At 44.9% G+C, this 13,655-nt stretch overlaps 1 protein-coding gene across 7 annotated transcripts in view; it reads right to left on the bottom strand.

The window, feature by feature from the left end:
• LOC148129094 (uncharacterized) overlaps nucleotides 1–13,655 on the bottom strand; it is a 65,073-nt gene that overhangs the window by 28,541 nt on the left and 22,877 nt on the right. Inside the window, exon 1 of one of the 7 annotated variants that reach the window (XM_087946661.1) lies at nucleotides 11,435–11,583. The exons of the other annotated variants lie outside the window; for them this stretch is intronic. Within the exon in view, the coding sequence (XP_087802787.1) occupies nucleotides 11,435–11,450 (16 nt within the window). The 5' untranslated portion in view covers nucleotides 11,451–11,583. Of the gene's footprint in view, nucleotides 1–11,434; nucleotides 11,584–13,655 lie in introns of those variants that run through there. 7 annotated transcript variants of the gene reach the window in all.

Here is a 13,655-nt window from a genome sequence, read left to right as displayed (position 1 = left end):
CAGAAAAAGCTAAAGTAAGATCATAAGCACAGTCACTGTTTCACTTAGCAACCACTTTGCTTAACGGCCAAGTTGCCAGTCCTGATTCTGGTTTAAAAAAAAACTACCTGTAAGAATTAATTTTATTTGGTTCTATGCAATTTTCACCTTTTAAAAGTTCATTTTCTCATATTTTGTTGGGAGCTATGACACTTTTCATACAGAATACTCATTCTATTCCTGAGTTTATAGCACTTTCAATCTAGCTTCTTTTACATATTATTCATGTCCATGCTTCCCCAAGATCCATTTTTGACACTATCAAATTATGGTCATTCTCGTATTTAGAACTTTTCTTCCCTCCTGTATCCTCTTACTAAATCTCTTACTATTTCGGAATAAACAATCAGATAAATTACACTTTATGAAGCATTCTTTTTCCAGTTGTTCATCTCTAGAAACATGTGCTTACATCCTGTATTTGAAACAAACATTTTTCAAGCAGATTCTCCCTCAAGCAGATGCTGTTTGCATTCATTCTTGGATCTCCACCTGACATACTCACCTTTTCTGTAATTTTATCTTCCATCCATTCCTGTCACCTAACAAAATATTCTGCTCCAGGATAAATAAATATCCTTTATTCAGAATGCTGCACAACTCCCCCCCACCCCCCCACCCCCGAATTCATCTGGTGTTTCAATACTCATTGGAATGTCACATGCTAAGTTATGAACACTTACTTTTTTGTCAGGCTTTTTGTCAGACAGAAGTTAATTCAAAGCAAGATTCTTACAAGTCTGATCAATTGTTATCAGGATTTATGGAAAGGAAAGGGTTACAAGAACTTCAGCAACTGAATTACTTCCTCTTTTAGACCAAATTGATGTCTCAGTACATTAGGGCATATTTTCAAATTGTTTTTAATGCTTTCAATAGCAATTAGGTAGTTCCTTTTACAGATTACACAGCACTTTGCAAATGGCCATTTATGAACATTGAAATTGAACTGTATTTTTATACAATTCACAACAGGCTATATAACACTGATTTATAATCAGAGTCTGATTGTTCTGGCATGCATTTTGGCTCTTTCATTCATAATTAAACTTATACTTCTACACTGCTGTATGTCAAAAGTGGGCGATTATTTTGTTTAGGGGTGGGAATTCTCTTGAAGTATCATGCTGTACTTGTCTTCTCCATTTTTGGCATCAAGTTATTTTAACAGGAAGAATTCAAAGTAAGGTTCTGGAATTGCTGCCCTAACTTCTTGGAAGTTAAACTAAGTTCTCTCAACATGATGCAGAGACAGAAAAATTTTGGGAATTGAACTCCACCTTCAGGCTACCTGCTGAGAAGGATTGGAAACACTGGATTTTTCAGCTCATTCCAGGGGTTGGAAGAAATGTCCATCTCAGTTCAGTTCCAAGTGGGAAGAAAGACACTGGAGTAGTTTGGAGAACTGGCAAATACCACCTCTGACTGGAGATTTTACAGTATTCTTCCCTTGCCACGCCTACCAAGCCACACCTACAGAACCAGTAGTAAAAAAAAATTGAATCCCACCATTGGTTTAATGGTGGACAGGACCACATGGTTTTGAGATTCTGGGCAAAAAAAGCATATGGGTGAGAGAGGGAGAGATATTTATAACCTCTGTTGGGCTTTGAACTTGCTTCCTGTTCCTGTGGCAAGAAATATATCCTAATTGGTTGTCGGCCCCCACGGGGCCATGCAAGGGTATCTTGCTGGGTGAAGTAATCTTCCCAGGTGCCATGTGATGAGATGGGTAGAGGGCTAATCATCATGTCCTGAGGATGTCTTAATCCCATCACCCTGGAGCTGAAGGGGAGGCAGGGATCTGCAGGAAGTTGCTTTGTCTTTAAAAACAGGTTTCTCCCGTTTTATAAATTACAAAATCAATATCCAAGAATCTGGGACACTTCATAAAAGCCTAGAAGATAAAATTTCCCTAAAAGAAGGCAGAACATTTTTTTTAATCTCCAGTAATAATAAGATTTGTCTACTGATATGGACTGTTCTGTAATGTATTTCTGATGGTGCAAAACTGCATGTAATGGAAATATTGCAAGGAATACAAAGCCACCTCTTGAACAATAAGTTCCTAGGCTAAACGTGTCCTATTATAAGTTAGTTTTGAGTAGGATAAACTGGGAATGTGAGTTTTAGGCTGACCTTTAGGCATGTAGACATCTGGGTAGCCTTGAGCCAGTAATTTTCTACCAATCCTAGAATGGAGTCAAGGGCAAACCATTTCTGAAAAACCTTGCCAAAAAACTGCAGAGATTTTTCCAGACAGTTTCCAGGCATCATTGTGACTGAAAGGCACAAACACACACACCAAAAAAAAACACCAATTTTAAAGGATTCTTATATTAAAAATACCACTAATCTATCTTTTTTTCTCTTTTTTAGTTAAAATTATACATAATGATTATGAAGTTGATAACATACCAAAGAAACCGGGAAAAGTACTGCTGCTATGAAATGTTCATAAAATGCCACCAGGTGGCACTCTAAACCAGGTAATGTAGTAATCTCAAATGACATACTCTGGAAATAAATAGAAATGCTATCCTTATTTTATTTATTTTTATTTATTTGATTTGCCAATTGTTTACAAGATAAGTATAAGTGTATACATAGTTGTGAATACATGAAATGGGTACATATAAGAAAAATAAAAGAAGAATAAGAGAAACAATAGGACAGGGACGGTAGGCACGTTGGTGCGCTTTATGCACGCCCCTACAGACCTCTTAGGAAAGGGGTGAGGTCAATAGTAGACAGTCTAAGGTTAAAGTTTTTGGGGTTTGGGGAAGAAACTACAGAGTCGGGTAGAGTATTCCAGACATTGACCACTCTATTGCTGAAGTCATATTTCCTGCAATCAAGTTTGGTGCGGTTAACATTGAGTTTGTATCTATTGTGTGCTCTTGTGTTGTTATGGTTGAAGCTGAAGTATTCATTGACAGGTAGGACATTGCAATGTATGATTTTATATACCATGCTTAAATCAGACCGAAGACGGAAACTAATCGCGGTGGCATAAGGTTCTACACAACCAGTTTCATACAGAGGAGTGGGAGAACCCTTCTTGTGAAATACTGGACCTTTCAATTGTGCAGCAATATCAGATACGTGAATGTGGGTTCTAGACTGATGAACTGTATTCCAGTATTGGTTCAGCAAATGTTTTGTATGCTCTGGTTAGTGTAGTGTGATATTACCAGAGAAAAAGCTACGTAGAATGCCATGCTATTCCAAGGTCCTTGGGAATAAAAGCCGCAGTTTTTCCCTCCTGAAGCCTAAGCTGTAACCAGAGCACAATAAAGAGCTGAAACCCAGTCACTGACTCTGGATTTGATAGGACGCCTCCCATTTTTGACCATTTGCTTCCCGCGTTATTCAGTTGTCCAGACACAAATCACTGGCGACGCAGTTGATGGGATCCAGAGAATAACCACCATGACTTTACAGCATGTGTCCCGAGGAAGACAAAGACCGACAAGATGGCCAGCATGACCCCACCAGCACCGTTCAACCATTCTCGCAAGCCCGCATTGCGACCGAGGACTGGGAATCGTACACGGATAGATTCCTAATGTTCCTCAAAGTAGCAATTTGAAGGATGCATGTGTCCCGAACGGACAAGCAGAAGAAAGCACCGGGCCGTTTCAATGTTCACACACGAACGGCAGAAGAAAAGGGCTGCGGGCCCCGCAGTGTTCAAGATGGCCAAAGCCCTCGCGGGAAGCCCGAGGATGTGAAGGCGATGGACTGGGCCGATCTTGAGCCACTCCTTCGAACCACTACGCCCGCTGTGCCCATCCTTATCCGGCGGGACGAGTTCTATCGGGCGAAACCAGCGGCAGGACGAGAGCATCAGCGACTTCATAGCCGCCTTGCGGGACCTAGGGGGATGCGAGTTCCGGGATCTGGACGATGCCCTCCGAGACCGCGGTGGGTCCTAGGCCTCAGAGATCAGGCACTGAAAAGCCGACTGATAGCAAAAGGCGACATCGACCTCGGGACGCCTGGCCAAGCTCCGCGTCAAGCCACCCGAAAGTCAGCAGCCAGGCTTCGGAGGGTAGAAAACGGGACCGCACAGAAACCCCGAGGCAAGCCGACGAGACCACCACACACCACGGGGACCTGGACTCCGCCTCCGATACCACGGAAGAGGAGGAAGACGCCCACCGGCTACAAACAGGACGGGACCGATGAGATCAGCGGGTCGTAAGTCGGGAACCAGTGCGCCGGGTGCGGGGAAATCACCTTCATCAGAATGCCGGTTCATCGACGCGATCTGCCGGCATTGCAACAAGAAGGGCCACATCGCCCGAGTCTGCCGACTCAGAAAAACACACAGCCCCGCCGGCGAGACCCGAGCAGCCGGGGACGAGACGACACTTCCCCGAGGACCAGAGATCGCTGCCGACAATCGCTGGAGCCGAGACAACCGGGGCGACGAAACGGGAAGGCCGCCAGAGAGAAGAAACCCACCAGACGGTCACCATCGGCCATGCCGAAACCACTGATGCCCGGAAGGTCTACGTGGAGGTGAGCATCGAGGGCGAGCCATGCCGGATGGAGGTAGACTCGGATCCTACCTCCATGGTCGCCTGAAAGAACTGGAAGCGACTGGTGCCAAACATCCAGAAAAGAGGACTGGAGAACCAGAAGTTGATCATCAAGGACTATCAGGGGAACCGCATCCCCGCCATTGGGACCGGACAGTTCGAGGTGACTTTCAAGAACCGCACCGCGAAGCTTCCCTGACAATCGTGGACCGAAACCGACCCAGCCTCCTAGGACTCCAATGGTTCGCACCACTGGAATCGAGGTCACGGGAATAAACCACACCACAGAGGCTGACTGGGAGCAGCAACTGGCGAGGGACTTCCAAGAAGTATTCGACGGCACCCTAGGCAAGTACCGAGGGCCCCTATCTCCTTCAGCCTAGACCCAAATGTCGCCCCCATACGCCTAAAACCCAGACGGGTGCCCTTTGCACTCCGGAAGAAAATCGACGAGCAGATTGACAAGCTCGTCAAACAGGGGGTTTTGCAGCCAATCGACCATGCCCGGTGGGAGACCCCTATAGTCACCCCAGTCAAGCCAGATGGGTCAGTAAGGATCTGCGGGACTATAAGGCCACCCTCAATTGCGCCTGCAACAAAGCGCCACCCCGTCCCAGTAGTACAACACCTATTACACTCGCTGGGGGCAAGGTCTTTGCGATCGACCTGGCGCAAGCCTATCAGCAACTGCCGGTCGATGAAGAAACCGCCGAGGCGCAAACAATAGTCACCCACCGGGAGCGTTTCGCTGTAACCGACTCCAGTTTGGAGTCAGCGTGGCCCCGGAATTTTCCAGAGCCTCATGGAGAGACTGCTGCGAGGAATCAAGGGGTGGTCCCCTATTTTGACGATGTATTAGTGTCGGCAGCCAACTAGGAAGAATTAGAGGGTCGCCTAAGGGAGGTACTAGAAAAATTCAAAGGGGCCAGGCTAAAAGTGAAGAGAGAGAAATGCCAGCTATGCACAGAGCAAGTCGAGTTCCTGGGGTACCTCCTAGACCGACATGGCATCCACCCAACCGGAAGCAAAATCAAGCCATCAAGGAAGCCCCCACACCCAAGAACAAAACAGAGCTGCAGGCATTTCTGGGACTGCTAAATTTTTACAATGTGTTCTTGCCCCAAAAGGCGACATGCGGCGGAGCCTTTGCATAGGCTCCTGGACAGGACGGCCAAATGGACCTGGGGGAAACGGGAGGACACCGCATTCAAGAACACCAAAGACCTGCTCACCTCGGATGCCGTCCTCATTCAGTATAATGAGACCCTACCCATCGCCGTCACATGCGACGCCTCACCTTTGCGCGTCGGCGCCCGTCCTCAGCCATACACTTCCGGACGGAAAAGAAGCACCCATCGCTTTCTTTTCGAGAACACTCAGCAAACCCGAAAGAAACTACAGCCAGTTAGACAAGGAGGCACTGGCCATCATCGCAGCGGTAAAGAAGTTCCACGAGTACCTCTACGGCCGCCGATTCACCATCATCACGGACCACAAGCCACTGCTGGCATCCTGGCGGGAACAAGGCCACCCCAACATCCTATCCCCCAGGATGACAAGGTGGTCCGAGTTCCTCGCCGCCTACGACTACCGGCTCACACACAGACCCGGTAAGACGATCTCCCATGCAGACGCGCTGAGCCGTTCACTGCTTCCCGACCTAGACGACGACCCAGCTCCCACGACGACCACCCTCAGCATAGAGACATTGCCCGATCTACCCATAACCGCGTCAGACATTGCCCGAGAGACTAATAAAGACAAGCGTCTGGCGCGGGTATTACATTGGGTAGAAAAGGGATGGCCAGAGAAAGACAACGATGAAGCATTCAGGACATTCCGAACCCAGCAAACAGAACTGTCACTACAGAAAGGTTGTTTGCTATGGGGGGACAGGGTGGTCATACCGGAAAAATTGCAAGGGAAAGTATTAAAATTGTTACACGAAGGGCACCCGGGCATTGTGAGGACTAAAGCTTTGGCCAGAAGCTACGCTTGGTGGCCAGGCATGGACAAGGAGATCGAGGCTTGGGTAGCCAAGTGCTCGCGCTGCCAAGAAACCAGACCAAATCCCCCCGCAGCACCAATATTAGAATGGGAAACACCCAGGGGGCCATGGTCGAGACTCCATATAGATTTTGCCAGGCCCACAAAAGGGAACACATTCCTCATCACGGTGGATGCTTACTCCAACTGGCTGGAGGTAAGCAACATGAAGACCACCACAACAGACGCGGTAACCAAGGTCCTAAACAAGCTTTTCGCAACCCACGGCCTCCCGGATGTCATCGTGTCAGACAACGGACCCCAGTTCACCTCGCTGGAATTCGAAAAATTTCTAGCGGAACGAGGCATACGACACGCACTGACAGCAGCGACGGCGCATCCGGCGGCCAATGGTAGGGCGGAACGGATGGTTCAATTTACAAAGAGAACCTCCAAAAAATCGAACACGGGACATACAAGAAAAAATAAATAAAATGCTCTTAATACAACATATAACCCCAAACACAACGACAAACAAAAGCCCGGCAGAATTACTGATGGGGAGAAAACTAAGGTCCCCACTTGACAGGCTACACCCCACATACAACCCAGATAAACCCCCAGACTCATCCAGCAGGCACCGGTTTTTTGCACCAGGGGACGAGTCTATGCAAAAAACCTCACCGGAGACCCACTATGGGTACCGGCAACTATAACCCAACTGACAGGACCACACTCCTACCGGCTACAGACAACCGACGGACAAACATGGAAACGCCACATCGATCAACTAAGATCAAGAATAAGAAACACAACCGACACGCAAGCAAACATAGACGACCCCATGGACACAAACCAAGAGGGGAGGAATACACAGGGGGCAAGAAGAAATAGAAAATAACCAGCAATACTCACCAGCAAACAGCCAGCTCGAAGCCTCACCAGAAAGAAGCAGCCAGGCCAGCTCAACCAGCCCGGAAAGACCAGGCGAGAGCAGCGAGAGTCGCGGCTCGACCAACCCGAATAGACCGGGAGGGAGCCGCAACAAGAGGCCCGGCAACACCTTCCAGGCGTTTCCATCGGTGAGACCAAGAGAAACAGAGGTCCCGACCGAACCGGCCGAGAACCAAACAACAACTAACCTGCGCAGGTCCAGTAGGCAAGTACGGAGCCCCGCCTACCTACGGGACTACGTTACGTAGGACCGAACCAAGAGGGGAGGGGTGTTCTGTACAGTCATTTACATTCTCGCAAGCCCCGCGTTGCGATTGGCTGAAGCGCGCAGCGACCGGATTGGGCGAGCGAGCCGCACTGATTAGCCCGTTGCGAATCCCCCGCGATTGGTGGAAACTAATCGCGGGAGATTCGAAGCGGTGCCATTGGCTGCGGCCGCCGCGGCTTGGGAATAAAAGCCGCAGTTTTTCCCTCCAAGCCCAAGCTGTAACCGGAGCACAATAAAGAGCTGAAACCCAGTCACTGACTCCGAGCTTCCTTCCCGCGCCGGACACAACATATTAGATCATTGTTGTTATCTGTGGTACGGCTAGGAAATACTGGGCATGATCCATTGCTATTTACAAATACTGAGCCGAAGAATGTGTTAAAGATGTTGGCTTTAATGGTGTCGTCGTTGCAGACTTTACCATCAGGTCCTATCAAGAGAGAGATGGACCTTGAGTCTTTTAGTTTGTTGTTTACAAAATTGTAAAAAGCACGGGTGGAATTGGTGCTTAGAAGGTTTTCCTCTTGTTTAATGTGATAATTGGTGCATTCAGTCTTTATCTGGTGGCATAAATTTTTGTAACGGCTTTTGAAATTGGCAACGTGACCAGATTTGTTTTTCCGCCAGAGTGATCTCTTTTTGGATTGAAGTTTCCTTATTGTTATGGGTAATCTGCTTTTTGTTTTGTTTTGGGAGTTGTTGTTGGTACATATAGTTTGATGACTCTTTTGACTTCAAGTAAAAATATGTTGTAATGGTCTTCAACGGTATTGCATCCAGTGAATAGAGATTGCCAATCAAGGGATGAGAGATCGTTGTCTATAAGATCATAGTTGCCTTTTTTGAAGTTACAATTGGGGATTACATCATTGTGGTGATTTTTGTGTGGACGTATGTTGAGACAAAAGTCAATCATATTGTGGTCACTGCTGGAAAAGGGTTCTTTAGTTTGTAATCCGTAAATATTCACTACCAAAACCAAAAGTAAAAACATTTCCAAGTCATAGAAGCAAACAAGGTTCAGTTGGATGTTTGGGGTTAAGCTTTCCTTCACTTTTCTCTAAATTTATTCTAACATTTGATTCCCCGAATGTCTACTTATAACTATTGGTTCACCCAAACTTCAGTGAATCCCACAGACCTGAAACTTTTAGACTATGCCAGCTGTGTGAGTAATTCTTCCACTTAGCGAATAGGATGGCAGGTTTTCCAAAAAACACAACATTTGAGGAAACTAAGGGAGTTAGTTTCATCCCTTATCATGGTTGAAAAGCAAAAGGGGTGATCCTCATGTGCCCCCTAACCAGGGGTGGGATTCTACCAGTTCGCACCTGTTCGCTAGAACCGGTTGTTAACATTCTAAGCAGTTCGGAGAATCGGTTGTTAGAAGAAATTACTGGCCTAATCCTGTAAAGAAGGCAGGAAGGAAACATTCTGGTGTTGCTTATAGAAACTGCCTCTCTGTTAACCCTTATGACAGTCTTGGCAGGACTAGACTTCCTGTCTCTGGAACTTCTCTGGAGTTTTTTTCCCCTCCTTTGCTGGTACTTTGCTTGTGTGGAGTGACCATTCAAAGTTACAATGGCACTGAAAAAAATGACTTATGACCATTTTTCACACTTACGACTGTTGCAGCATCCCCACAGCCATGAGAGGCCAGGCAAGGAGATGCATGCCTCGATGTGAGTGATACTGAGTTGGCCACACCCAGCCAATAACATAACCGCCAAGCCATGTCCACCCAGTCACATGACCACCAAGCCATACCCACCACTTAAGCCATGCCCACAGAACCGGTTGTTAAAAATTTGAATCCCACCCCGCCCCTAACCACAACTTGATGTTGATCTAGTGGTTGCTTTGCTAGATCCTAAGAATCTTTTCCTCATGACTAGCTCACACTTAACATTGCTTTAGCTATTTCAGGTTTATTTTCTCTCTTCTCTACAGCAACTGTCTCTAGCTTGCTTCATTGATGATATGGTTGAAGCCACAGTCAAGGATTGGCATCTGCCCAGCTGCAATTACACATTTTAAGCTGCAGCAAACGTGCCGTCTCTTCTCTAATCCCTGAGCACTGCCCTCCCTTGGCCTGCAGATGAGATTGGGCGGCTGGCTTCCAGAAAAGTATCAGCCCACATAATTCTTGCAGTATTTTCCAGGCCTTACACAGGGTCCCTTTAAACACATATTGAGCATTCTCTTGAAAGAGTGCTAAGCCTGTACTTAAAAACAGGACTAGCATGCTCTTGAGGGAAGATTAAGCCAGGAAGGAAGCTGGTTCTACCAGATGGGTGTTGCTGGTTCCCCACAGATGAGATAAAATTCAAAACTGAAAGTTGGAGCCTACTGGAAGGTTATGCTGAAGGATTTTTTTTTCAACATGCTAAGCTGTGTGTTAACCTTGTTAAGGGACTAACCTGAAGATTGTCCTACATATAATAATCACCCAAAAAAGCAGCCAACTATCCCTTCTGAAGCTAAGGCCAAATATCCTAGCAATCTTTTCCTGGCTAACACTAAATTGTTATTATTGTCATTGCTAAATTTCTAAAGCAAACCAAAAAAATTAACCCATAATGTCCTAATCCTTTCTCCCTTTAGCCTCTTTACTTTCAAAATAAGACACTTGTGTACGACCCACAGAGAGGATATGAAAAACTGGAAGAGGCAGAAACATCTGCAGGGAGCATCAAGTAGGCAATATGGTGTCAACTTTTGTACTATCAAAGCCCCACCCCTTTTTGCATGTCACAAGATGTGAGGCTTTGTTTGCAGCTGCCATCTTTGATTTCCTTGCTGTGGATACCCATGAGAACAGCACAGAAGAGCTGCAACAGCAGTTCTTTGCTGCTTATCCTGTACCCTCCTGTATAAACTGAATTGTTTGCCGTTTAACTATAAGAGAGCTAGGTTCACCAAATCCTCAATTATACTGTAGAAAGTTAGCACCCACTCCTCTCCTAGAAGAATGAAATATTTTAGGAAATATTTAAAAGGCAGAATATTATATTTCCCTTAAGGAGAAATTGAGAAATATGCTATTGGAGACAAAGCATCTCCCACCTTTCTTAATAGCCCTCAGCAGATGTCAGCACTAAAAGAGATAAAGAGCTTATTGAAAGAAACCAAGTATCTAGGTAGCTCTATTCATAAGCAAATACCTTCACCCAAGAGCCAAAACAGGAGGAAAGCCATTAAACCACAATAGGAATTACCCAACATCCTTTCAGAACACAAGACCCTTCATTGCATCACCTTCAGAAACTTCAGCCAAACTTAACTCAAATACCTAGAATTTGTTCTTTGCCAATAGAGCCAGCTATGACCCCTACATGGCCCCATGGGAGTCTGACAACAGGCAACAGAATACATGTTCTTGCACAGGAACAGGAAGCTCGAGTGCAAAGCCCAAGAGAAGGTATAAAAACCCTTCACTCTCAATTCCATTCTATTCTATTCAGAAACACCATGTGGTTCTACTTCATTAAACCATTTTTCCAATCAGCTTCCAGCCCCCATTTTGTCTCCAGTGCCTTTCTCCAGGCTTGGAATTGAACCAGATGGCTATTTCTTCCAACCATACTTATCATGATTAAGCTAAGCTCATCTACATGCCATGGTTATTGTTTGTGTTTACCTTCCCTGTTAACCATTATCTGGCTGACAAGGTTTCCTCTCTGCTGCCTTCTGGTGGATGGATCTCCTTCAGTTTCATCTAGTTTCCAGAGGTCTGGCTTTGCACTTTATTTGGAAAGCCAGATATAGGAAGGTCTACCTTTTTCACTGGCTTCCATACCAACAATGTGGAACTTCAGGAGTTGCCAGTTTCAAGTGCTTAAAATAATAGCTTTCATAATCTTCAACCACTGCAATGTTTCCTATAATCAATTCCATTTTTCAAATATTCTTATGACAGGCTATGGTGGCTGGACTGGTGCATGTTTATTTACTCAGACATAAGTCCTTCTGAGTTTAGTAACTAATTCTAAAGTAAGCATGTATAGCTTTGCAACCTAGTTTCCCTCCCTCCCTTCCTTCTCAAACTGAACTAACAAGTTCTTTTCCTTCCATCCATAGTAGTCTCTTTTCTTTGTGATTTTCTTTAGAAAAATGATAGCATTTCCTCTCTTCTAATGCAAAGAGGCACATTTGCTTATTTATGCAAATGGAAAACGGTGTTGAGGGCACAATAGATCTGAAGTCTGTAAGGCATGTGGGCCTCCTAAACTACAGATGGACCTTTCATGCAAGCTGGACTATTAAGGACTCAAGTTTGAAAAGGACTTGGAAGACAACAAGAGATGCTGGATTCTGCATTCAGTTGGATGGGTCTCCAGACCAGAATATAACCATAAATATACTAAAATCAAGATCAGATATTCACACCTAGATAGCAATAGCAATAACACTTAGACTTATATACTGTTTTACAGCCCTCTCTAAGCAGTTTACAGAGTCACTATGTTGCCCCAACAATTTGGGTCCTCATTTTACCCACCTTGGAAGGATGGAAGGCTTAGTCAACCTTGATCCTGATGAGATCTGAACTACCAAATTGCAGGCAGCTGGCACTCAGCAGAAGTAGCCTGCAGTGCTGCACTCTAACCACTGCACCACCGAAGCTGATGATCTTCCCAAGCCTGTTTTGTGAAAGATTGATCAAGATATCCATCTCATTGTGACAATAATTTTTATCCTTCCTTTACTTATAGGAATACTAATTAGCTTTCTGCACAAATATTCAGACCTGAGGAAAATGGTGTACATCTGGTATTACTGACTGTAAATGTGCAACTTATGAATTCCAGCACAATTTTTCTTGGCAGGTAATTCAGTCTTTCTTGGCATATGAAGCTACATAACCTGCTCTCAGATACTTGAAAACTGCCATCATATCTATGCTTAGCTTTACTTTCTGCTAAATTAAACATGCCTAGTACCTCTTTTAACCATTTTCTGTGCCTGAATAGATCATGCATTTAAAATCTCACATGATTAAATCCCTCTCCTTCTATATTGTTTATATGTTCTTTGAATAAAGCAATCAAAACTTGGCTTTTATTCCAGATGAGACTTTGCCAATGCCAAGTAATCTATTTTTAAGGAAGCTGTCATATTACATTTTATTTTAAACCTACTGAACTTTTAAATTATATCTATATCCAATAGTTGTTTCTATATTCACCTTTGACGCTTGGAAATGACTATGAGGCAAGTAGACAGGGATGTTTATGTAAATATTAAAATTAGTTTTCTTTCCTTCCCTTTCAGATATTAAATTTATATTACAAGAATAGGTGTGGCATTCATTATCTCTAGGTCTGGCCTAATTCAGCAGCTCAAGTCATTATATCATACTAGGTCTCACAACTCTGTAAGACACTGATATATAGCAGTGGGAGAAAACGTTGAAAAATTTGAACTCTTTTTTTTTTTCAAGGTTTACTGAACAGAACTGGAGCGAAGCAGAACGGAACAGAACAGAACAAAACAGAACAGAGCATCAGAGTTGGAAGGGACCTTGGAGATCTTGTAATCCAACCCCCTACTGAGGCAGGAAACCCTATACAATTTCAGACAAATGGTTGTCCCATCTCTTCTTAAAACCTTCCAGTGTTGGAGCATTCACAACTTCTGGAGGCAAGTTATTCCATTGATCAATTGTTCCAATTGTCAGGAAATTTCTTCCTAATTCTAGGTTGCTTCTCTCCTTGATTAGTTTCCATCCATCGCTTCTTGACCTGCCTTCAGGTCGGAGGTGGTATTCAGCAGGTTCTAACCAGTTCTGCAGAAAATTTTAGTAGTTCTGAGAACCGGCAAATACCACCTCTGACTGGAGATTTAACTGTGTCCTTCCC

This window comes from Notechis scutatus, chromosome Z (genome assembly GCF_049901735.1).
Source record: "Notechis scutatus isolate UNSWTSFEM ecotype Mainland chromosome Z, rNotScu1.2, whole genome shotgun sequence".
Lineage (NCBI taxonomy): Eukaryota > Metazoa > Chordata > Lepidosauria > Squamata > Elapidae > Notechis > Notechis scutatus.
This window is presented reverse-complemented; position numbering and strand designations above follow the sequence as displayed.